Genomic DNA, 26,817 nt, shown 5'->3' with positions numbered 1-26,817 from the left:
CCGGGGGCACCGGGGTGTCACCGAGGCGCGCGGCCCCAGTAGGAGTCCCGCGGGGCCAGGACCGAGAAGCGGGCCCGGAGCCCGGCGCAGAGGCGGAGTGCGGGCCGGTCCCGCCCCGCAGGCCGCGCCCTCCCCCGCCCCGCCCCGCCCCGCCCCGCCCCGCCCCGGGCCGCAGAGCGGGCGCGGTCTGGGGGCGGGGCGTGCGCGGCCACGTGACCGCAGCTATAAGAGCGCTCGGGCGGCCGCTGCCGCCGCGCCTCCTCGCAGCCGCTCCGCCCGCCTGGTTCTCACGGCCCCCGACCTGCGGCGGCCGCGGCCCGCGCCCCGGCAGCACCATGGCAGGTACGCTCCGCGCCCCCCACGCCCGCCTTTCGCAGCCCCCGTCCGGAGTGCCCGGCCGCGGGACCGCCGCTAAGTTGCCACTGGCGGCCGCCTGGCACGGCGCTTCCAGCCCCAGCGGCCGCCCCGCCACCCGGGGGCGCGGAGGTGGGGCCCCCGGCGGAGTCTGGTCCCGCGGGGCCCCGTCTCCTCCGTCCTTCCCGCCGCCCGCGGGCCGGAGCCTCCGGAGCGGCGTCCGCGAGGCCCGACGCCGGCGGCCAGGCCCGGTTCCTGGGCCTCCGCCCCGGCGCTGGCGGTCACGCCGCGCCTATTTTTAGGCCTTCGGGGCCGAGCCTGGGGAGGCCGGAGCCGAGCAGCGGCGGGGGGGCGCCGGCCCACTTGTAGCTGGCTGTCCTGTCCCGGGGCGGAGGGCGCTGGTCCTCTGTGTGGAGGCTAATGCGGGGATGTCACTGAGAACAGTGGCTTGCGGAAAGACTGCAGGTGCGACGCGTCTGTGGCAGGTGGAGCTCCCACCACCGTCTTTGGCCTCTACCGTCCCTTGGTAATGTTTGCGAGTGCTGCTGGCGAGTCCACGTTCCTACGCGTTTGTCCTGCCCCTTGCTCCATCCTGGAAACCATCCACACCTTGTTTCCCGAAGCCTTTGGATCCTACTTCCCGTTATTAAACTTTTCTTCCTGGTCCCCTGGAATCTGCACCACTTTTGAGTGAAAACCTCTCATTGTGCCCCATAAGTACCTCTGGGGCTGGCTGAAATGTTGCCTTATTATGATGGATGGGTTGGATGAAAAAGTAGAGGGTGATGGGCATGACAAGGGACAGGTGTCACCGGCTGGGACGCTGGGACCCTCCAGGGATGGGGAACATCAGTCATTCTAGAACTGAATAGTGGGGTTGCCTGGAAGAGAGCCTGACACTAAGTGTGAAGATGGCCCTCAGGTCAGAGGCTGGGGATGCACTTTCCTCTCACCCCTCAGTGGAATTTCCATTGCCTTCTGCCTCCACATTGGAAAATGGGCAAAGGGAGAATGAAGAAACCTAAGACAGAATGGCTTTGTGACAAAATGTCCCAGCTCCCTGGGGCAACAGTGGGGCAACAGTGACCCCAAATGACCCCTATCAGAGCTTGATCCTAAGTATCCTGTACACTTGGGTGCCCACCAACTTACTGCAGTTGAAACCCCCTCAGAAACAGTATGTCCCAGAATCACTGCAGGAACAACGGGAAATCCTAAGGCATGCTGGTGGTCTTGGCAGGGTGGGGTTTGTTGAGCAGGAAGAATAAATAATCCTTCTATTTGCCTTTGGTCCCTGCAATTAGATGATTATTGGGGACAGGTGCGTGTGTGGGGAGGGGGGGGAGAGGGAGAGAGAGAGAGAGAAAAAAAACAAGAATGAATATGTTGGGGAGCAGAGTGCAGGGTAAGGGGTACTGCTTGTTTATCCAAAGAAAACAAAGCACCTTCATGAGCTTGTGAAGTGATTAAGTCAATTAAACAGCCATTGATCCCTGTTTAGATAGAAGCATTTAGGAGGCAAAGCCTCTTTGAGGAGCTGACATTCTAGCAGACATTCAAAGTGACTCTTGAGGGTGGTGGGAGGCCTCTGCTGCAGGTTGAGAAAACTATAAAAAGCCCAGAACCTGGCAGAAATGGAAGCACCAGGATGAAGAATATGGCCTCTGCTTTCAGCTCTCAATTGGAGTTGTTAGTTGGATTTATGCTTGGCTGAAAATACTGTCTACTCTATGGTATCTTCCAGGAGAAACAGAAATCAAACTTCTGAATAGCTTCATCACCATCTGTTAATTGCCTCTGAGTGTTAAGCTAGTCTGAGAATTTAGCTTGTTTGGGTTCTAAATTAGGACAGATTGAGAGAGGAACTGGTTTTTACCAAATTATTGGTTGAGATGGGTCCTGGGGTGGCTCTTTATAAGTAGGAGATTGTAATGAGTGTTTTTCCCCCCTCTTTGTATTAAGATCAGGCCTTTGTTACACTGACCACAAATGATTCCTACTCCAAAGGAGCCCTGGTGCTGGCCTTGTCTCTGAAACAGCACAGGACCACCAGGAGGCTGGCGGTGCTTGCCACTCCGCAGGTCTCGGACTCCATGAGGTGAGGACTGCGCTGCCTGTGTCTGTGTGGTGCTTTGACGCCCATCTCCCATTGCTGGCATCAGTGGGCACTGAGGCCATACCCTTTACAGGGGTTGAGCACCTGGGGGAAAAAGATTCAAGTTGCTGAGTGAAGGATTTCAGGATGAAACCTCTGTCAAGTTTTCGGGAGATGTTCCAGCCAACCTCCCTTCTGTGATGTGAGGAGTAGATGATTCCCCCTTAACAAGTTCTTTGGGTGTAGGTTTCGTACAGGCATTCTCTTCCTGTAGTCACACTTCACATGCACTCCTTTCCTGTTTCAAACCAGGGAAACCTTAGGTGACTTTCAAAGAAAATAGCAGTTTTCTTCACTGCCATTGACTTTTGTAACCTAAAGATCTTTATTTACAGATTAATAATTTGGTATGGTTGCCAAAGGACTTTCTGAATTTAGGGTTGTGCTAGGAGAGCAGCCCAAAGGGCACAGCTACTTGTTGTTTGGGTTTTTTATTTTGATTTGTTGGAATTAAATTTTGAAATATCTGAATGAACTACCTACTTTCTAATACGAACTTAAAAAATATCTGGGCGCACTAGCTACTCTGTATTGTGTTTATTTGGCATTCTTTTATCCCTCTTAGAAATTGAAAAAACTTTTTTCAAAATATATGAGCACATGCTAAGGATCTCTGAAAAGGAGAAAAAACAATATAAAACCTTGTTTCTAAAGGGTACTTTAGGAAAATGCAAGAAAGTTTATCTCCTAGCCCTGGCCTGATGACTCGGTTGGTTGGAGCGTTGTTCCATGCACCAAAAGGTTGCAGGTTCCAGTCCCAGTCAGGGCACAAACCTGGGTTGTAGTTCGATCCCCAGTCTGGACGTGACCTGGAGGCAACCAATTGATTTTTCTCTGTCACATCAGTGTTTCTCTATCTCCCTCATTCTCTAAAAATTAATTAACAAAAACAAAATTTATCTCCTAATGTGTATATCCTAATTTGTAGTTTATTTATGGGGATATATATATATATAAGAGGATAGATGTAGTCTTAGTATCCCCACCTCCCCCCACTCCATACCTACGCCTTTACTGTGGCAAATGGTACCATTGACCATTTCTTTTCAATAAGACCAAGTTTACTGTGCAAAATAGAACATATTCTTGGACAGCTCTGGAGACAAGTAATACAGCATCAGTTTTGTTGTGCATGTCTGATATTATAAACTCTGTTATGACCTGGCTTTATCATGTTTTAACTTAGGTTGAGTTTAGTGTCTTACTAAGTATACTCCTCTCACCACTTTTGGATTGCTTCCTAAAAAAAATATTTAATTAATTGTGGACATGGAGAAGTGTTGTACTTCACAAACCAAAATGAGTCTTTATGCCAGGAGTGCTAAGCACATCGTAAATGCTGGTTACATTCTATTCTAAAAAAGAGCAACTGAATAACTGAGCTTGTGCACTTCTTTGAGATAGGTTCAGGCCATCCTCTGTTAACTGCTTTAGCAAAGGTTATTAGTTACAGGATTCATTGCAGACATTATATGTACTTTAACTCAGCATCATTTGTAAAAATATGTGATAGTCGGAAAGAATCAGTTCTAATAAGATATTGTAAATACATAGGCTGTTGCAAAGATACACTCTTACCACATGTGAGTCACTTTCACAGCTGTTGCGGCAGTTTGCCTGATGTTTGGTGGTATAATAAAAAAATAATAAATTTCTATAATAGTGTCTTAAGACAAGTGCTTCATGCTCACCATAAGCAGTTATTTTAGTGAAGTTAATTGCACATGCAAAATAACATAATTTGTCCTGAACTAAATGAGGACATATTTAAGAGATTGTGCTATGCCAAAGTAATAGCTTACCCTCCTAATGCATGGATTGACTAATAAGAATGCAGTCTTATGGTAGATATTACTTGTTCTGAAAAGATGCTAAACACTGGTTTTGAATTTTTAAAAATTTTTTTACAGGAAAGTTTTAGAGACAGTCTTCGATGAAGTCATCATGGTAGATGTTTTGGACAGTGGCGATTCTGCTCATCTGACCTTAATGAAGAGGCCTGAGTTGGGTGTTACTTTAACTAAGCTCCACTGCTGGTCACTTACACAGTATTCAAAATGTGTGTTCATGGATGCAGATACTCTGGTGAGTGTGGCTTTGATGGCTAAAAGGATGTATATGGCAGCTGTGATCAGTTAGGCATTAGCAGAATGCTGCTAAGACTTCACAGTAAAGTTCATATTAAAACAAGTGTCAGGTGATGAAGAAAAGCAGGCCCAGGCTGCCTTACAGCTGTCATCTGAACAGTTTAGACCAGCAACAGATTGTATCTTTTGTGTTGGATGACTTAGAGAGAGCTTTAGAACATTTTTGTAATGCTTTCCTTCCCCATCTTTGAATCAGGTCCTAGCAAATATTGATGATCTTTTTGAGAGAGAAGAATTGTCAGCGGCTCCAGACCCTGGATGGCCTGACTGCTTCAATTCTGGAGTCTTTGTGTTTCAACCTTCAGTGGAAACATACAGCCAGCTGCTTCTCGTTGCTTCCGAGCAAGGTAGTTTTGATGGTATGTATATCACTTTATCATGTTATCTCTTTATCTGATCAGCTGTTAGTAAATTCTAAGAATTACTCTTCTCAGGGATATAGTTGTTGTGGTTCCTTGTGCCTGGAACACAGCATTACTTGAGGTGTAGCAAGATTTTTATGTTGTACACTTTGGAAATACTAGTGTGTTTGTGTGTGCACCTGCTTCTTTTTTCTATAGATACATAAGAGTATCCTAACCTAGGACAGGCAGTTTACAGACTTACCTTTATTTGTTTTCCTGTGTCTAAATTAGAGTCTGATAAATGAATCATGTTTATTCAAGAATTCAAAAGAGTATGAGGCAAATAAAAAACTTTAACAAACTCTAGCTAAACCCAAGTAAACTTACATGCAAGACCTGACAGGACCAAGTGTTGTCTCCAGGGAAATTGGAGGAATAAACCTAATAATTTGGCTTTATCCTCTTAGGAGACATTAAAAAATAAGATAGACAGTTTACATGAATAATCTTTGTCTCCATATTCTCATTCTCTGTAAGGCTTTGCATCGTATAGAGAGAGTGGCATCTGTAAGGCTGAAGAGTGATCACTGGCAAAGTCATCACCCATTTTCTATGATAAGTGTATACAGTAGTAGAAAGGTTTTGACTACTTGTGAATTAGGGTCTCACATTCTTTGGAGAATTTTGATCAAATGAATTAGTAGGTATGCTTTTATTTCAGGACAGTCTCTGAAATAAAAAGCTATGTGTGTTTTTTTTAACAACAAAACCATACACAATAAGACAAAATGAGTAGTTAAATGCAAAAGCAGCTTTTTAAAAATTAATGTTGATGAACCTTTTGAATATAAGAAAGACCCATGTATCCAGGAAGAAAGACATGCCTCAGGAGAAGCCCTTTCAGCAGTGACTCACTGTCAGATACTTGACATTGTGGCAAAAACCCAGGCCAGGAACACAGGGCTGGTCCAGGGCCTGAGCTCTAGAGCAGACCAGGCCCTAGGGTATTTTTCCTCCTTACTTCCCTCTTAGAGCAGACTTGAGATTTTCAGTAAGTAGGTCTTTTGAACTAGCAGAAACAGCTTTCCTCAGGAACATAAGGTTCTAGCTTCAGTGCAGATATGATTCATTTCTATTAACTACCCTGTTTCCCCGAAAATAAGACAGTGTCTTATATTAATTTTGTTCCCAAAGATGCGCTAGGTCTTATTTTCAGGGGATGTCTTATTTTTCCATGAAGAAGAATACAGTACACATTTATTGTTAAATGAAAATAAAGGAAATTTATTACCTGTATACGGTAGTACGGTAGTTGTCAACACAAACCAGACAAACTGAAACCTACAGTATCAAGAATTTACTCATTTATTCAATGACAATCATGTCATCATCTTCTGGAACATCATCATAACAATCCAATTCCTGAATTTCCTGGTGAATTTTTTGAGACTCCATTTTTTTCAGAATCAGTGGACCAAATCTCTCATGTTTAGCCTAGGGGGGCCTTATTTTCGGGGGATGCCTTCTATTTCACTCAGAAGGAAACCTGTAAGTAGGTCTTATTTTATTTACGGGGAAACACGATAGTTATAAATCTAAAACTCAAAATCTCAAAATTAGACTTTCTAAATCAAAAAATTAAATCGGCAAGTTTATCTGAAGTTAAGAGATTGGAAGTGAAAACATTTTAAGTTATACATAACACTGAAATTGTTGTTTTTTTTTTAAATAAATCTTTATTGTTCAGATTATTACAGTTGTTCCTCTTTTTTCCCCTCCATAGCTACCCTCCACCCTGTTCCCACCCTGCCTGTCCTCATCCATAGGTGTACAATTTTTGTTCAGTCTCTTCCCACACCCCCAACTCCACCTTCCCCCCAAGAATTGTCAGTCCACTCCCTTTCTGTGCCCCTGATTCTGTTATATTCACCAGTTTATTCCGTTCATCTTATTTTGTATTCACTTGATTTTTAGATTCACTTGTTCATAGATATGTATTTGTTGTCACTTTGTTGTTCATAATTTTTATCTTTACCTTTTTCTTCTTCTTCCTCATAAAGAATACCCTTTAGCATTCATATAATACTGGTTTGGTGGTGATGAATTCCTTTAGCTTTTTCTTACCTGTTAAGCTCTTTATCTGACCTTCAGTTCTGAATGATAGCTTTGCTGTGTAGAGTAATCGTGGTTGTACGTTCTTGCTATTCATCACTTTGAATATTTCTTGCCACCACCTTCTGGCCTCATAGTTTCTGCTGAGAAATCAGCTGATAATCGTATGGGTGCTCCCTTGTAGGTAGCTAACTGTTTTTCTCTTGCTACTTTTAATATTCTCTCTTTGTCTTTAGATCTTGGCATTTTAATTATGATGTGTCTTGGTGTGGTCCTCTTTGGACTCTTTTTGTTTTGAGTTCTCTGCACTTCCTGGACTTGTAAGTCTGTTTCTTTCACCAGGTGGGGGAAGTTTTCTGTCATTATTTCTTCAAATAGGTTTTCAGTGTCTTGCTCTCTCTCTTCTTCTGGCACCCCCATAATTTGGATGTTGGTACGCTTGATGTTGTCCCAGAAGCTCCTTGCACTATCTTCATATTTTGGGATTCTTTTTTCTTTCTGCTTGGGTGTTCTTTTCTACTTTGTATTTCAAATCTTTGACTTGATTCTTGGGATCCTCTAGTCTGCTGTTGGATCTCTCTATATTATTCTTTTTTCCAGTCAGCGTATGCTTAATTTCTAATTAGTCCTTTTTTATATCCTTGAGAGTCTCACTAAATTTCTCAGAGATTTCTAGAAGATTCTTGAGTAACCTTTTAACCATGTTTTTTTTTTTTTTTTTAACTCTATATCCAGTATTTTGCTTTCCTCCATTTCTTTCATTTGTGACTTGTTTCTTTGTCTTCGCATTTTGGCTGCTTTCCTGAATTGATAAGAGTGGCTTTGTGTACTAGGTGTCCTATAGGGCCCAATGGTTCAGCCTCCCTAATTACCTGAGGTGGACACTCTTGGTGCACCCCTTTGTGGTCTGTGTGCCCAGTTTTGTTGTAGTTAAGCCTTGATTGCTGTTGGTATCACTGGGAGGAATTGACCTCCAGGCCAATTGTCTGTGAGGACCAGCTGTGTCTACAATGGGAGAACTTCTGTACAGGAGACACCCTTATGGGGCAGGACTTGCTTCAGTGGGGCTTTGGTGCTCACTGAGTCTGCCCCCTGAGTGTGTCGCTTAGGGATGTCAAGAGTTGTAATCTGGATGATCTCATCTGACCACTGGGTACATTGGCTTTTGGATCTCCAAGAAGATGCAAAGTCAGCCACTGCCTGAGGCCACCCAGCAGGAGCTACAGAGAGATCTGCGGATTCCTCCTCTTTGGGGTTTGGAGGTGTCCACATGAGGCCCAGCTGTGAAGCAATGCTAGCTGCTGTGGAGCCTTGAGCCTTTTTTTGGAAGCTCTGGGACTCTCTAACCCAGCTGCAGTTACTTTTAGGCAAAAAACAAAAAAAAAACAACAAAAAAAACCAGGCCATTCATTTGTAAAAGCCAATGCACACAGCTTGTAAATTGTGTGGGGTGGGGTCTCGGAATCACCAGGGTGGACAGATAGCAGTGGCTACCAGTCAGCCCTGCCCCAAAGAGGCCCCTAGGTCTCTGTGTCCCGGGGCACCATGCAGGAACAATGATCGCTGCAAGCACCTCTGAGAGAAAGCTGCCCTCAAGTTTTGGCCCCATGCCAGACAGTCCAGTTTGTCTTTGTATGAGTCCGGATCCCCAGAGTCTCACTGGGAACTGGAGTTCAGAGCAGTCAGGAGCTTATATCTCCCTCCTGATTGAAAAAGTCAGCAGTGTACCTAGTTTCCAGCCCTTTTGTGTGCACCTCCATACCTTGACACTTCTATACCTCCTCACCTCCTACAAGACTCAATGCACTTTTTTCTTCTAGTTGTGGAATTTCCACTCAGCCAGCCTTCTCGTGGTTCTGGATGGTATTCGGTTTTTCTTTTAGTTGCATTTTGGATGTGGTTGTGCAAGGCAACAAGTTCAGATGTTTACCTATGCTGCTGTCTTGGTTGTCCTGAAATTGGTTTTTTGATGTTGCTGTTCACTGGAATTGAATTCTTTTTAGTCATTTGAGGATTTGGAATATGTAGCTATTTGAAATGTTATTGAAAAGACTAAGGAAATTTAAGTCTTAATCTTATTTCACTATATTTGGTTTGTTTATATTCTTTGCCAGTACTTCTCAGCCTAGGTTGATTTGGCAACATCTAGAGACATTTTTGGTTGTTGCAACTGAGTGGGGAAGATGCCACTGACATTCAGTAAGTGGAGGTTAGGTGTACTGCTGAATATCCTACAACACAGAAGACAGTGTACAGCCAAGACTGAGAAACTGCTAAAATGTCAGTAATGCTAAGACTGAGAAACTGCTCTGTACAGGACATTACATGCTCTAGGACAGTGGTCAGCAAACTGCGGCTTGCGAGCCACATGTGGCTCTTTGACCCCTTGAGTGTGGCTTGGCGTTAGAACCACTTCTTCAAAATAGACTCGCCCAAGCCGAAAACCGACTTTTGCACATGGGCCATGAAGTTTTAGTTGCACTGTATGTGCGTACCCACCCGTGGTATTTTGTGGAAGAGCCACACACAAGGGGCCAAAGAGCCGGAAGTGGCTCTCAAGCCCTGGTTTGCCGACCACTGCTCTAGGACAATGAGCAGAACTGTCTGGACCAGGGGTCCTCAAACTTTTTAAAGTGGGGGCCAGATCACGGTCCCTCAGAGAGCTAGAGGGCCGGACTATATGAACTACTAATTCCTACTGTAACACCTCGGCTGCGCTCACTGCCCAAAAAACCTCGCGGGCAGGATCAGACTCCTCTGCGGGCCACATGTGGCCCGCGGGCCGTAGTTTGAAGACCCCTGGTCTGGACTGTAATAAATGGTAGCATCTGACATTAATCAGTCTTGAGTAAGAAGTAATGTGTTGAGTGCTCATTGTAGGGAGAGCCAAGTGTAACTTCTTCACTTTACTGACTTATTATTTTAGCTCCTACTGTCTCCGTTCATATAAAGAATGAAAGCTGTATTAATATTTGAATTCAAACCATGTATTCCTTATTTCTACTGCTTATGCTAAAAGTTGTCTTTGCATAAAAGGAAGGTGAGAGTATATTTAGCAGAAGTCCACTGTTTGTCTTAACCTTCCTGCAAGAGTGTAGCTTTCTTTACCTCTCATCAAATTTGAAGGAAATCATGTAATCCTGTCAGAAATTCAGTGTAAATTCTCAATTTCAGTAAGTGAATCACATTCTAAAGTAGACCCAGTGGCTTGAAATCTACATGATTTTAAAGAGTGTAAAGAGAATTCTATTCTAATGTAGAAGAGCAGGAGATGGTGGTGTTTGGAGAGAAGAGTTTGGATACCAAATAGTAGTAGTGTGCCATGGTGATAGTTTTAAAATGTAAACTAATTGCCTGGTAGAGACCAACCTGGATTATATACATTATTCTAAAATCAAGAGGTGCTCACCTAGCCAGTGTGGCTCAGTGGTTGAGTGTCGATCTATGAACCAGGAGGTCACAGTTCAAGTCTCAGGGCACATCCTGGATTGCGGGTTTGATCTCCAGTACAGAGCATGCAGGAGGCAGCCGATCAATGATTATTAATGTTTCTATCTCTCCTCCCTTCCTCTCTAAAATCAATAAAAATACATTTTTAAAATCTTATCTAATAAAGAGAGAATATGCTATTTGACCCTCATGCAGTCGCAAAGATTGCAGTGCCCACAGCCAATAAAGAGGAATATGCTAATTGCTGACATGCCCTCAAAGATGGCGGTGCCTATAGCCACAAGATGGCAGTGCCCAGTCCCCTCAGCCCTGCTTGGGTGGCAGGTGAGTCCAGCTGCTCTGCATGCCTGCCTCCAGAGTCCCTCAGCCCCCCCAGCCACCCAGGGCCAGCCTGAGGTATAGGCAAGCCTCGGATCGCAGCTGCTCAGGGCCATCCGAGGCTCAGGTAACCAGGGCCGGCCCAGGCTTGTGATGTCGGCAGTGGCAGCAGCAGAGGTGTGATGGGGTATCACCTTCCCCTGATTGCGAGGTCGCCTCCCCCCCTGCGGGCTCCCAGACTGTGAGAGGAGCCAGGCCAGGCTTAGGGACCCCCATCTACTGCAAGAATTTTCATGCACCAGACCTCTAGTAAAAAATAAAATCAAGAGGTACCAGAAAGAAAAGTAGATCTAAAATTTGGGCCTAGTATCAGAACCCAAGTTCAGACTTCTTTCTATCAGTACAGGGTTGTTTTTCTGATGAAAAGAACTCTGGATTTGGAATCAGGGCCAATAGTAAATTGGAAGGGGTCTTAGAGGAATAATTGGAAGCTACATTGATATTCTCCCAGGACCAAACTGGAAATACAACTAAAATAGAGAAAAACCACCCTGATAACCAAGGATGGAAAGTGCAGGTGCATAGAAACTGGTAGGAAGTGCAGAGGGCAAAAGGGCTGGACATACAGATGGCCAAGAGACATGAAAAATGCTCAAAATTACTGATCATCAGAGAGATGCAGATCAAAATGACAATGAAGTATCACCTTACACCTGTAAGAATGGCTACCATCAGTGAATAACAAGTACTGGTGAGAATGTGGATAAAAGGGAACCGTAGTACATGCTGGTGGGAATGCATGCTGATGTAGCCATTATGGAATACAGTATGGAGTTTCCTCAAAAAATTAAATATGGCACTGCCATTTTACCCAGTAATCCCACCTCTAGGAATATATCCTTAGAAATCTAAAACACCAATCACAAAGAATGTATCCACCCCTATGTTCATAGCAGCACAATTTACAATAGCTAAGATCTGGAGGAAGCCCCAAGTGCCCATCAGTAGATGAGTGGATAAAAAAGTGGTGGTACATTTTACACCATGGAATTCTATGCAACAGTAAAAAAGAAGGGTCTCTTACTCGTTGAGACAGCATGAAAGGACCTGGAGAGTATTATGCTAAGCAAAATAAGCAAGTCAGAGAAAGGTAATTATCACATGATCTCACTCATATGTGGAGTCTAATGAACAGAATAAACTGATGAACAAAATAGATCCAGAGACATAGAATCATGGAACAGAGTGTGGAATCTCAGAGGGAAGGTGGGTGGATGAGAAAAGATCAACCAAAGAACTTGTATGCATATATGCATAACCCAGGGACACAGGCAATAGGGTGGTGAAAGCCTGGGGCGAGGGACAGGGGTGGGCTAGAAGGGGTCAATGGGGGGAAAAGGGAACATATGTAATATTTTCAACAATAAAGATTTGATTAAACATAAATAAAATAAAAAATGAGTACATTGGAAGGAATTCTAGTATATTTTCTTATACTTTGTGCTGCAAGAAAAATAGCATGAACAGTGTTCCTGGGGTGCCCCTGTGAAAGTTCCTTTTCTATAGAATTAAAATAAATTATAAAATTAATATTAAAAAAATAAAGGGTTAAAAATCATATTGCATTAGTTGTAAAAAAACAAACAAACAGATGCTAGAAAGGTAGGTGAATTTATTAAGAAGCAGGGACATGTAAAAGTGTTCAACTAGACACTATGTTCTGCTTTTGCAGCCAGAATATCAGCCCACTGAGAGGTTATCTGTGCCTGTAGCATGCTTCTTTCTCAGCTGCAGTGTTCCAGAAGCTGGCCTTTCTGAAGGTGTTCCATGCACTAGCTCTTGGTGGTGAAGGGTTGAATTTTCTCTCTTAATAATGCTGCTTAATTGACAGTTGAAATTGTAACTATGCAGATGGAACGTATAGTTATTCTCAATATGTTGTTTAAATTAATAGGAGCTCCCAGCTGCAAGGTTGTTTTCACTGAATGTGTTGATAAGCTTTACTTATCAGAGAATATTCACTCGTGTGGTGGGAGCCTGCTCCTATCTGGAGGGGTTTGCAGTAGTCTCCTTTTTTCCACACTTTGGCTTTTGTGGTTTGTTACCTGTGGTCAACCGTGGTTTAAAAATAGTAAACATGGAAAATTTTAGAAAGAAACAATTTGTAAGTTGTAAATTGTATGCCATTTTGAATAGTATGAGAAATCTCATTCTGTTCTAGTCCATTCTGAGTCATCCGTTTCTCCAGCATCTCCCCATTGTATATGCTTCCCTTTTTTAGCCATCTTGGTTATCACATTGACTGTTGATGTTGCTGTGCTTGTATTCAAGTAACCCTTATATTATTTAAAAATGGCCCCAAAGTGCAAGAGTAGTGAGACTGGCAATTCAGAAATGCCAAAGAGAAGCCATAAAGTGTACATGTACATATGCATGTATGTATGTATAGGAAAAAACAGTATATAGGGTTTGGCACTATTTGCAGTTTCAGGCATCCACTGGGGGTCTTGGAATGTATTCCCTGCAGATAAGGAGGGACTACTATACTATCTTATTGAATCCATACCTGTGTAACATAAAGACTTATTGGACTTATGCTTAATATTAATAGAATATTTCTTTGTGAGCTATAACCTGTTTAATGGCAGTAACCTTGTTTTGCCTCAGGTTTATCCATACTGTGCCTAATTTTGTTTTAAGTGTTATGCCACAGGCGAGATGAACATTTTCAGACTTTTCACCGTACCATACATTTTTTAACATTCACAGGTATCTGCCCAACCCCTCTCTCTTCCCCAGTTTTCCTGAACACGGGGCTTAAGCCCCCGAATTTTTAAGCTGGTATTAAAGGAAACTGGTTTGCACATGACTGTATCTTAGTCTGAACATCTTGCAAGTCTTTATTTCTTGCATACATACAACAAAAAGTGATGGGGCCTGGTGTCCACTGACAAGGCTGCTAATGACTGAGTGTTTTCAGCTGCTTTCATGGCTCTTCTAATGGGAAAGAATGTGGCTGTGAAGCTTCTAATCACTGGTCCTCAGTCACACACCCTTACCCCCAAACACCAGTGCTGGCCAAGAGAATACTGATACGGCAAATCATGCTAGGTACCTTGCCGAAACTGGTTTGGCTCAGTGGTAGAGCATCGGTCTGTGGACTGAAAGGTCCCAGGTTCGATTCCCGTCAAGGGCATGTACATTGGTTGTGGGCACATCCCCGATAGGGCGTGCAAGAGGCAGCTGGTTGATGTTTCTCTCTCATCGACGTTTCTAGCTCTATCCCTCTCTCCTCCTCTCTGTAAAAAATCAATAAAATATATTTTTTAAAAAAAGAATTTAGAGTCAGTGACTAAATACCTGATTCATGACTGGCTGGCACCTAACTTCCCATAGCTAAGTGTCTTAAGTTCCTATACTGGTGTTTGTATTTTCAAACTGTCTTGCATTTACTTCACAACTGAAGTTACATGTTTTCCTGAAAGTTGAACAATAGCTGTTGTGAAATAACTGTAAACTAACATTTTATAAAATGTGACAAGATAAGGTTAACTTCAGGACCTGTTAGCAGTGAGAGGGAGAGGTCATGATACATAGATACTAATCAGTAGTTCTGGTTCCACACACTCAGGTGTGATGAAACTTACGCACTTGTTGCTTAATTTGAAGAAAGCAGCCTTAATGCAATTTGATGTTTGTGGAATAAAGTTGTTTTATACACACACACACACACACACACACACACACACACACACACATATATATATATATATATATATATATATATATATTTTTTTTTTTTTTTTTTTTTTTTTTTTTTTTTTACGATCCTTTGTATTTCTGTGGCATCAGTTGTTATTTCACCTCTTTCATTTCTGATTTTGTTTGTTTGGATCCTCTCTTTGTTTCTTGATGAGTCTGACTAGAAGTTCATCAATCTTATTTATTCTTTCAAAGAACCAGCTCTTGGTTTTATTGATTTTTTTGGATTTTGTTTGTTTTTGTTTCTATTTCATTTATATACACTCTGATTTTTGTTTTTTCTTTCCTTCAACTTACTTTAGAAGGCCTTTTCTTCTTGTACTCTAATTTTTTAAATTGTAGTGTTAGATAATTTATTACAATTTTTTTTTTTTCTTCTTGATGTAGGCATGTAGTGCAGTGAACTTCCTTCTCAGGACTTCCACTGTGTTCCATAGATTTGGATTGTTGTGTGTGCTTTTTTTTTTTTTGTTACCAGGAGGTTTTTTATTTCTTCTTTGATCTCTTTGGTAACCCATTCATTATTTAATAGCATACTATTAGCCTCCATATATATATATATATATATATATATATATATATATATATATATATATATATATATATATATATATACAAATGTTTTTGAGCATTTTTATTGTATTGATGTCTAATTTCATGCCATTGTGGTCTGAGAAGAAGCTTCATATGATTTCAGTCTTGAAATTGTAGAGTCTTAGCTTGTGTCCTAACATGTGGTCTATCTTTGAAAATGCCCCATGTGCACTTGAGAAGAATTTATATTCTGTAACTTTGGCGTGGAATGTTCTGAAGATGTCAATTAGTTCCATCTGTTTTAGAATGTCATTTAGGATTGCTGTTCTTGTTGATTATTGTCTAGAATATTCAGCCAATAATGTCGGTGGGGTACTAAAGTCCCCTACTATGATTGTATTATTGCTGATCTCTCCCTTGATATCCTCCAGAAGTTTTTTTATATATATTTGGATGCTCCTGTATAGGGTGCATATGTGTTTATCAGAGTTACAGCCTCTTGTTTAATCGATCCTTTTAATATTATGAAGGGGCCTTCACTTTGAGGTCTATTTTGTCGGATATAAGTATTGGGTTTTTTTTTCACTTTCATTTGCCTGAAATTTTTCTCCATACTTTCACTTTCAGTCAGTGTGAGTCCTTTGTTCTAAGGTGGTTCTCTTGTAAACAGCATATATATGGGTCATGATTTTTAATCTATTCAGCTACCCTTGTCTTTTGATTGGAGCATTTAATCCATTTACATTTAAAGTTATTATTGATAGGTTCTTCTTTGTCACCATCTGTATTCTTTATGCCTGTGTCCCTTCTTCCCTTTCTATTTCTTCTTTTTACAACAGTCCCTTTAGCATTTCTTGCACTGCTGGTTTGGTGGCAATAAACTCCCTTAGCCTTTTTTTGTCTGCTTAGCTCCTGAATTCCCCTTTAATTTCAAATGATAGCCTTGCTGGATAGAGTATTCTTGGATTCAGTCCCTTGCTTTGCATCATTTTGTATTATTTCATGCCATTTCCTTCTGGCCTGATGAGTTTTGTTGAGAAATCAGTTGATAGTCTAATGGGAAATCCCTTGTAGGTACTTTCTGTCTCTCACTTTCCAATTTTAAGTTTCATTCTTTGTCTTTTACTTTTGCCAACTTAATTATGATATGTCATGATATAGGTCTTTTTGCATTCATCCTAATTAGGTCTCTCTGTGCTTCTGAGACTTGTGACTTTTTCTTCCCCAAGTCTGGGAAGTTTTCTGTCAGTATTTCTTCCAACAGGTTTTTTATCTGTGCTCAGCTTCCTTACCTTCTGACACCCTTATTATGTGATGTTATGTCACAAAGCTCCCTTAAACTCTCCTGCTTTTTAATTTTTTTTCCAGTTGCTGCTCTGCTTGGGTGTGGTTTTTTTTTTTCTCTATCTTGTCTTCTAACTCACTGATTTAGCCCTCAGATTCTTCTAGCCTACTGTTGAAACCTCCAGGGTGTTCTTTATTGCAGCTATGTTGTTCTTCATTTTCTCTTGATTCTTACTCCTTATAATTCTCATTGATTTGCTTGTAATTCTCACTCAGATGTTTGAATAACCTTATAATCATTACTCTGAATTCTTTCTCTGACAAATTATTTGCATCCATTTCTTTATTTCCTTTTAGGTTGATTCCTCTTTTTCTTTCATTTGGGGGTTGTTTCTTTGTCTCCTCAATTTTGCTTTTTCTTTGCATTTGTTTCTATGTATTAAATCAAACTGCTATGCCACCCACATTTTTTTGGTTGGTCTCATGTAGTAGATGTTTTGTGGGACCCAGTAGTGCAGACTCTCAGGTCTCCTGGCCTGGGTATTCTCATGCTATAGAAAGGCCCTCTACTTAGGATATTTGTGTTCTCCTGTTGTAGTTGGGACTTGAATGTTATTGTCCCATTTGTGGATGGAGTCTCCTCTCAAAGTGTCTGATTATGTGGCTCACTCCCTACCATGTTGTGCAACTATTGTGGAGGTGTTATCTGAACTACACAAAATACAACTAGATGAGACACAACACAGAAGGAGCAGAATAAGAATGTACTCAAGACCTCTATAGCCCCAACAAAAGTGACCACCAGAGGAAAGAGAATTAGAAAAGAGAAAAGGGAGCAAGAATGATTTAAAAAAAAAAAAAAGAAAAAGAAAGATAAAATATGGGAGAAAATACAAAGAAACTAAAAAGCTCAAGCAAAAACCACCCAGAAAAAAAAGGAGATGGGGGTAGGATCTGTAGAAACAGAGCTTAAATAAGGTGAAAGAATTAGAGGAATGGCCATAGCCTCTTTGCTCACTGGATAGAGCATCAGCCTGCAGACTGAAGAGTCTCAGGATCGATTCCAGTCAAGGGCACGTACCTTGGATGCAGGTTTGATCCCTGCAAAGCTCAAAGTCCAGGATGTGGCAGGCTGTATTACCTAGGGCAGAGGTGTTTTGTTTTGTTTTGTTTTGCTTTGCTTTGTTTTGTGTTTTTTTACCTAATCTGCCCTATGAGTGTTGAGAGCAGATAGCTCCTCCCAGAGAGAATGGCCATTTCTGTTTGGAAGTGTATGAACAGTCTCGTGCAGGATTTTCTGTCCTCTGCTTTTCCAAGCATCTCTGCCCTGCTTCCCAACCCTGCCTGTCTTCAGTGCCTCAATTCTGTGCCTCCCTCCCTGCACCAATACCTCGGTTGTGCAGTTGCAAATGAAAACTGTGCTGCTCTGGGTTTAGAGATTAAAAAAAAAAAAAAGGCAATAGAAACTGCAGCTCTCTCCCACACTGGCTCTGGTCTGCTGGGTATATACTCCACTGCAGGCCTGTTATCTTTCACAGCTGTTTGGATGATAATGGCACTTCGGGGCACACCGCCATGTCAGGAAGCACACCTAGTCAGGTTGCTGCCACTGGTGCATGGAGCCCTGCTTGTGCTCCTGGAACAATTCTTCCCGTAGTTTAGTTCCCTACTCTCTGGGCTTCCCTATTTTCTCAACCTCGCCCTTCCTACTGGTCTTAAATTCCTTCTGTTTTTCCTTGTTATAAGTCACCTCCTCAGCTGGACCACAGTTGGAAATTCCAGGTGAATATTCTCCAATTTAGTGATATTTTCAGCCTGGCCCTGAGTTGAGATTCTTGGCAGGCCTGCTTCTTCTTCTGCAATTTCCTTTTCTATTTGGGGATTTAAATGTGGATTCTGATTCTGTAGTCTGGGTGGAGTTTAATATTCTGCAATTGCTATTCTGACTCCTTGAAATTAGATGGATTTCTTCACTAGATTACATATAGAAAATAGTAAAACTGGAATTGCTTAACAAAAGTATTATAGTATAGCATAAGAAAATAAGAAGTTGCCGGGACTGGTTTGGCTCAGTGGATAGAGCGTCGGCCTGCGGACTGAAAGGTCCTGGGTTCGATTCCGGTCAAGGGCATGTACCTTGGTTGCGGGCACATCCCCAGTGGGGGATGTGCAAGAGGCAGCTGGTCAGTGTTTCTCTCTCATCGACGTTTCTAACTCTCTGCCCCTCTCAATTCCTCTCTGTGTAAAATCAATAAAATATATTTTAAAAAAAATAAGTAGAAAAAATATGATATACACTTTTACAAAGTTCATGAACCAACAAAACTTCATATGTTGTCAGATTAAATACATGTTGGTAAAATAAAGGAAATCAAAACAATTCTGCAAACTAAATTCATGATTAGTTGTTACTTCTGGGATTGGGGACAGTGAGATTGGATTGGGGAGTCCACATAGAGAACTTAAATAGTGGTAATGTTTCAGTTCTTAAATTGATGTTGGGAGTGTAGAGGTTTATTATTAAGTAGAGGCCCGGTGCACAAAATTTGTGCGGGGTGGGGGGGATTGTCCCTCAGCCCAGCCTGTACCTTCTTCAATCTGAGGCCCTTCCAAGGGATGTCCGACTCCCGTTTAGACCCGATCCCACTGGATCCGGTCTAAACGGGCAGTCGGACATTCCTTTCACAATCCAGGACTGCTGGCTCCCAACTGCTCATCTGCCTACCTTCCTGATTGCCTCTAACCACTTCTGCCTGCCAGCCTGATCACCCCTAACCACTCTCATGCCAGCCTGATTGATGTCCAACTGCTCCCCTGCCAGCCTGTTTGCCCCCAACTTCCCTCCTCTGCTGGCCCAGTCACCCCTAATTGCCCTTTTCTGCAGGGTTGATCAACCCCAACTGCCCTCCCTTGCAGGCCTGGTCCCTTTTAACTGCCCTCCCTTGCAGGCCTGGTGCTTCCCAACTGCCCTCCCCTGCTTGCCTGATTACCCACAATTGCCCTCCCTTGCAGGTCTGGTCCCTCCCAACTGCCCTCCCCTGCTGGCCATCTTGTGGTGGCCATCTTGTGTCCTCATGGGGGCAGGATCTTTGACCACATGGGGGCAGTCATATTGGGTGTTGGAGTGATGGTCAATCTGCATATTACTCTTTTATTAGATAGGATAGAGGTACATGGGTGGGGACCAGCTGGTTTGCCCTGAAGGGTGTCCCGGATCAGGGTAGGGGTTCCCTTGGGGTGTGGGGCAGCCTGGGCAAGGGGCCTGTGCTGGTTTGAAGGCCAGCCATGCCCCCCAGCGACCCAAGCAGAAGCCCTGGCCTGGAATTTATTTACCTTCTACAATTGAAACTTTGTAGCCTGGAGTGGAGCCTAGCCTCCTGCTTGCTCTGTGGCTGCCGCCATTTCTGTTTGGATTTGTTTACTTTCTATAATTGAAACTTTATAGCCTGGAGTGGAGGCCTAGGCCAGCCAGGGCTACAGAAGTTTGGCTTCTTCTATTGCCAGGGGCAACCCTAGCCTCTCTCCTGCTCTCTGTGTCTGCAGCCATCTTGGTTGGGATTAATTTGCATATTTGTTCTGTGGGCTGGTGGGCGTGGCTTGTGGGCATGGCAGAGTGGTGGTTAGTTTGCATATTATTCTTTTTTATTTATTTATTCTTTTTTATTTTTTTTAAATAAATCTTTATTGTTCAGATTATTACAATTGTTTCTCTTCATCCCCCCTCCCCCAGTAGCTCCCTCCACCTGGTCCCCATCCACCCTCTGCCCTTACCTCCCCCCCCTACTGTCCTCATCTATAGGTATATGATTTTTGTCTAGTCTCTTCCCATACCCCCCACACAGACACCCCTTTCTCCCTGAGAATTATCAATCCCCTCCCTTTCTGTGCCCCTGATTCTATTATATTCATCAGTTTATTCTGTTCGTGAGATTTTTAATTCACTTGACTTTTAGATTCACTTGTTGATAAATATGTATTTGTTGTTCATAATTTTTATCTTTACTTTTTTCTTCTTTTTTCTCTTTTTAAAGAACACCTTTTAGCATTTCATATAATACTGGTTTGGTGGTGATGTGCTCCTTTAGCTTTTTCTTATCTGTGAAGCTCTTTATCTGCCCTTCAGTTCTGAATAACTTTGCTGGGTAGAGTAATCTTGGTTGTAGGTTCTTGCTATTCATCACTTTGAATATTTCTTGCCACTCCCGTCTGGCCTTCATAGTTTCTTTTGAGGAAATCAGCTGATAATCCTATGGGTGCTCCCTTATAGGAAAATAACTGCTTTTCTCTTGCTGCTTGTAAGATTCTCTCTTTGTCTTTTGCCCTTGGTATTTTAATTATGATGTTTCTTGGTGTGGTCCTCTTTGGATTCCTTTTGTTTGGGGTTCTGTGTGCTTCCTACACTTGTAAGTCTATTTCTTTCACCAGGTGGGGGAAGTTTCTTCAAATAGGTTTTCAGTGTCTTGCTCTCTCTTCTTCTGGCACCCCCATAATTCTGATGTTTGTACGCTTGAAGTTGTCCAGGAGGCTTCTTACACTATCTTCATTTCTGGATTCTCTTCTCTTCTTGCTTTTCTGGAAGAGTGTCCTTTGCCTCTTTGTATTCCAAATCTTTGACTTGATTTTTGCGTTCTTCTAGTCTGCTGTTGGGTCTCTGTATAATATTTTTTATTTCAGTCAGTGTATGTTTCATTTCTAGTTGGTTTAATTTCTTTTTCATATTCTTGAGTGTCTCATTAAATTTATCAGCCTTTTCTAGGAAATTCTTGGAAAACTTTATAACCATGGTTTTGAACTCTATATCCAGTCTTTTGTTCTCCTCCATTTATTTTGTTTGAGATCTCCTTCCTTTTCTCGGCATTTTCGCTGCTTCCCTGAGTTGGTAGGGTAGCTTTGTGGGCCTGGGTGTCCTATATGGTTCAATGGGTCAGCCTCCCAGTTGCCTGATTTGGACACTCTTAGTGCACCCTTTTGTGGACTGTGTGTACATCCTTGTTGTAGTTAAGTCTTGATTGTTGTTGGTGTCACTGGGAAGAATTGACCTCTAGGCCAATTGGCTATGAGGACCCGCTGTGTCTATAATGGAAGAATTTCTGTGCTAGAGCCACGTTTATGGAGGAGGACTTGTTCCCATAGGGCTTTGGTGCTCATGAGTCTGCCTCTTGAATGTCTCCCTTATGAGAGTAGTTGACTGGTGTCGACTCACACTGACCACTAGATACACTAGTTTCTGGATCTCCAATGGGGTGCAATTCATCTACTGCCTGAGGCCACCCAGCAGGAGCTACTGCAAGAACTACAGTTTTCTCCTCTTTGCTTGGGATTTGGCCATTTTGGAGCTGGAGCTGCAGTTTATTTTGTTAAGTTGCCACAATATAGGCCATTTATATGCAAAAGCAGCTGTGTGGAGCCTGGGCGGGTTTGTAGAATGTGTGGGTCGGGGCCTCAGGATGTCACTAGGCTGGGGTGTGGCAAACAGCGATGGGTGCCGTCAGCTGTCTCTGCCTTTCCGTATTTCCAAGTCCCCACGCTCCAGTGCAGTAAACAATGATTGCTGTGTGTAACTCTGCAAAAAAGTCACCCTCACTTTTGGACCCAATGGTCAACAGGACAGACCAGCTTCTCCCCATAGGCATCTGGGACCCTTGTGTCACCCCAGAAACTGGATTTCAAAGTGATCGGGAGCTTGTTTCCTTTCTGGTTGAAAAAAAGCCACCACCCAGTCACCCGCTACCAGCCCAATTCGTGTGCCTCCATACCTAGGCTTTTCAGCTTTTCAGAGCTTGTGCTCCTTTCTCTTTCAGCTAGCTTTCCCGTGGTTCTGAGTGATAGATGTTTTGTCTTTTAGTTGTAGTTTTAAAATTGTTGTGTGAGGAGGGAGATTAGTTGTTTACTTATGCCTCCATGTTGGTTTTTTGCATATTATTCTTTTATTAGGTATGATATGCTTTATAACATATACATATATTTTTCCTTTGATAGTATCATGCTTTATAACAAGAAAAAATTAACAAGCAAAGAATGTTTAGAAAGGAAAGATCTTAACACAGTTCAAAAAATTTTCATTCTTGTCCCTGATTGTATCGTTACTTTAAAATTACAAAAATATAATAGTATTAGGAAAAAGTCAGGGTGAGGGAACATATGTAATACCATTCTTCTTACATAGTATTTACTTTTTTTCCCCTGATATGAATGTTTATGCTTTTAATTATAATCACGATGTATGTCACAGTATTTGTTTATATTACACGATGGATGGTGATCTTTATAACCCATTAGTTTTAATGGCTAAATAATATTGCCATGAATGGTTAGCATAACAGTGTACTAACAGTTCCTCTATGGTGGAATATTTAAGTTATTTCAACTTTTCTACTGTTACAGAATATCTTCAAGGTTCTCACTTTCATCCCACAAATATTTTATCTATGTGTAAGGCATTCTGCTAGCTGCTCGAATTTACAGTGCTAAATAAAAAGAGCCATACACCCTGTCCTTGTGAATTTAGAATCTAATGACTATCAGTTCTTGATTGCATTTTGCATTTTAAGCACATAACTCTTAGATTTAGGAAAAGACCAAAAACTTTTGAGCAAATTGTAGATTTACATGTAGTTGTGAGAAACAATATAGAGATCCCATATTCCCTTCACCAGTTTCCCCTAGTGGTAACAACATCTTACATAATTATAACTCCAGAACCAGGAATTTGACATTGATACAATCCACCAGCCTTATTCAGATTTACCAGTTTTGCATGTATTCATTGGTATGTGTACACAGGTGCTTCTGTGCATTTTTATCCTGTGTGTAGATTTGTATGACACCACTGCAATCAGGGTAAAGAGCAGGTCCATCACAGGATTCCTCATGCTCTCTGCCACCCTATCTAACCCCTTGCCACTTTGCATCTGTTCTATGTCTGTAATTTTGTCATTTATGATGATTATGTGTTAAAGGAAATGAGTAAGACTTTAGGTCTCTGTACCTCTCTTTTTTTTTTTTTTTTTTTTTTTTTTGTGGAATCCAAAGTGAGCTGCTAATGAATATGGTGTTTTAGCCTTAATATTTTATTTCTCAAAATATGTTAATTTGTCTATATATCTAAAAATCTTCTTTTGTTCTAATAACAAGTGAGCATATATCCTGATGCCATCTTTATTATTCTTTAGAAGTTACAAGGGCAAAACTAGTTTTCTGTTGAACTGTCTGTCTCTTGAGGAATGAGGACCTGTGAGAGCCTCTTCATACAAAGAGGTTGCTCCATAGACATTGGTTGAACAAATGCTCTTGATCCAGAGAGCTGACTGAGGGCATTTGGAAAGGATGGAACACACAGAGGATGGGTAAGGGACAGTTGGACTTTAAACTTAATACCCTGGTCTTATTACTTAGCTCCAAGTATTAAATAAATCTCATTATTTAAAAGTTCCTTTCAAAACCAAGAAAAAACAAATAGTAATGCCAACCAATGAGACCAGCTGTGTGTTTACAAAGAAAATTGGGTCTCAGGGCAAAGCATTCTGAGGAGAGAAACAACTGTTCAGTGCACCAGCCTTGAACTTCAAAAGAGCTGTATTCTGCCTGCCTTAACCCATTTGGCTCAGTGAATAGAGCATTGGCTGCAGGTTCAATTCCAGTCAAGGGCATGTACCTTGGTTGCAGGCACATTCCCCATATGTGCAAAAGGCAGCTGATCGATATTTCTCTCTCATCGATGTTTCTAACTCTCTATCCCTCTCCCTTCCTCTCTGTAAAAAAATCAATACAATATATTTAAACAAACAAACAAAACAAAAAAAAGCATCGATGAGAGGGAAACAGCGATCAGCTGCCTCCTGCACACTACCTACTGGGGATGTGCCTGCAACCAAGGTACATGCTCTTGACCAGAATTAAACCTGGAACCCTTCACTCCACAGACCGACCCTCTATCCACTGAGCCAAACCTGTTAGGGCTTAATAAATCTTTATTGTTCAGATCATTACAGTTGTTCCTCTTTTTTCCCTCCATAACTCCCTTCCACCCAGTTCCCACACCATGCCCTTACACCCTCCCCCACAATGTCCTCATCTATAAGTGTAAGATTTTTGTCGAATCTCCTCCCACATCCCCCTGAGAACTTCCACTCAACCAACTTTCCTATGGTTCTGAATATTTGTTTTGTCTTTTAGTTGGACTTTTGATGTGATTGTGAGAGGCAGCAAGAAGAGGTGTTTACCTAGGCCACCATCTTGGTTGTTTCTTCCTCCCTGTTTCTGATTATGTTTATTGATTTTTGGTTTGCTGGTATTGGTACCCCTGACCCTACCCCTCCCAAATCCTGGTGAAGATAATGACTTTCCAGTGCCTGCTGCAGTGTCTGGCACATAGTAATTGCTCAGTAAATATTTGTTGAATTAATGAATTAACTTAGAGAAACGACCACTTCCTAGAATGTCCTTAGGTTTAACATGGAATTAGTACCTGTTTTGAAAGGTCTATGTATATACCAGATGTACTGGTTAATAATGTGGATTTTTTTTCAATAGATGGAGTTATACATATTTTAATATATATACAATTTGATGTGTATGCTATTTTGTTGTGTTGACAGCAAGCTTCAAAACTTCATATGTCAAATTTTCTGAAAGTGTTAACATTATAGATACTTTTATGTTTAAAAATATTAAATTTCATGCCAAAAAAGCATTTGCAGAAAGTTTTAATTCATTACTTTATTTTGAAGAAAAGTACTGCTGAAAGTTATTGTATACTTTGGGAAGCTTATGGTGAACATGCTTCATCTCAAGATACTTGTAAACACTGGATTTATTTTGAGAATTCCAAACGCACAAAATGATGGGTTGATACAGGTCAACCATCAACACTGACTGCAAGGCCAAATCACTTCAGAAAGAAGACAGTGTTCTGCATTTGGTGGGATCAGGAAGGTGTGGTGTATTATGAGCTTCTAAAACCATTAATACAGATCACAACCAACAACAAATAATCAATTTGAACCATGCCTTAATCCTGAAGCAACCAGAATGGGCCAGAAAACATGGCAAAGTAATTTTGCTTCATGATAACGCACCATCACACACTTCAAAACCAGTTAAAGACACGTTAAAAGATCTTGCCTGGGAAGTATTAACCCACCCGCCATATTCATCAGATGTTGCTCCTTCAGATTACCACTTGTTCTGATCAATGGCACATGCACTTTCTGAGCAGCACTTCAAAATAAACGAAGAAGTGGAAAATTGGGTCTTTGAATAGTTTGCCTCAAAACAAGAAAAGTTCTATTGGGATGGTGTCCAAAAATTACCTGAAATATTGGGGAAATGTGTAGCTAGTGATAGCCATTACTTTGAGTAAAGTACTTTTGATGTTTCTCTTAAAATTATCATGTGTTTTTTTAATTACAAAATCTGCATTATTAACCGGTCCACCTAGTAGTCCTATAAAGTTATTGAATAGTCCCTTGAGTCTGTGACTTTAATTTGTTTTTGTTTTATTTTTCTTTCAGGTGGGGACCAGGGTTTACTGAACATGTTTTTTAGCAGCTGGGCAACAACAGATATCAGAAAACACCTGCCATTTATTTATAACCTAAGCAGCATTTCTATATACTCCTACCTCCCAGCATTTAAAGCGTAAGTGGAAACTGTCTTACTGTTGTTGGGGATGGTTAGGGAAAGGGAGTAGATTTAAGATTTTAGGGTGGCCGAAACCGGTTTGGCTCAGTGGATAGAGCGTCGGTCTGCGGACTGAAAGGTCCCAGGTTCTATTCCGGTCAAGGGCATGTGCATTGGTTGCTGGCACATCCCCGGTGGGGGGTGTACAGGAGGCAGCTGGTCGATGTTTCTCTCTCAACGATGTTTCTAGCTCTCTATCCCTATCCTTTTCTCTCTGTAAAAAATCAATAAAATATATCTTTTTTTTTTTTAAATATATTTTATAACAGATGGGAAATATTTTATAACAGATGGGAAACTGAGGGAAGTCTTTTTCTTGCAAGAAGCATGGCTCTGATGGGGAGAGGCCTTGATGATATCGATCCCTATGCCTTTCTACTTAGAATAACCTTCAGGGCATTTAGCTGCCTATTGGGAAAGGACCCATCAGTTCCTGGGTTACCTGGATCTCTGATAAACCATCTGTATGTCATAGTCAGGAACAGATTGGGTACAGACCCAGCTTCTGCAGCTAGCTTAGTTTCTGGTTCCTCATTTGTAAATGAGGGTCTTAATAGCTCTTTCCATGTGGTGCTGGGAGTTAAGCAAGATGCTAACAGCACTGTGGTGGCATGGCCAAGAGTGGACTCCCTCAGTCACATCCTGGAATAGCCACTTGCTGGATGATTGATGGTTA

At 41.8% G+C, this 26,817-nt stretch overlaps 1 protein-coding gene across 1 annotated transcript in view; it reads left to right on the top strand.

The window, feature by feature from the left end:
* Positions 1 to 216: 216 nt before the first annotated feature.
* Positions 217 to 26,817, top strand: part of GYG1 (glycogenin 1) — a 47,813-nt gene continuing 21,212 nt past the window's right edge. The window contains 5 exon segments of the mRNA XM_084875972.1: positions 217 to 342; positions 2,317 to 2,452; positions 4,420 to 4,594; positions 4,853 to 5,015; positions 25,973 to 26,099. Of these exon segments, the coding sequence (XP_084732098.1) occupies positions 336 to 342; positions 2,317 to 2,452; positions 4,420 to 4,594; positions 4,853 to 5,015; positions 25,973 to 26,099 (608 nt within the window). The 5' untranslated portion in view covers positions 217 to 335.

This window comes from Pipistrellus hanaki (genome assembly GCF_964339955.1).
Source record: "Pipistrellus hanaki genome assembly, chromosome: 2".
Taxonomy (NCBI): domain Eukaryota; kingdom Metazoa; phylum Chordata; class Mammalia; order Chiroptera; family Vespertilionidae; genus Pipistrellus; species Pipistrellus hanaki.
The sequence above is the reverse complement of the archived record's forward strand: the minus strand, read 5'-3'. Positions and strand labels throughout refer to the sequence as shown.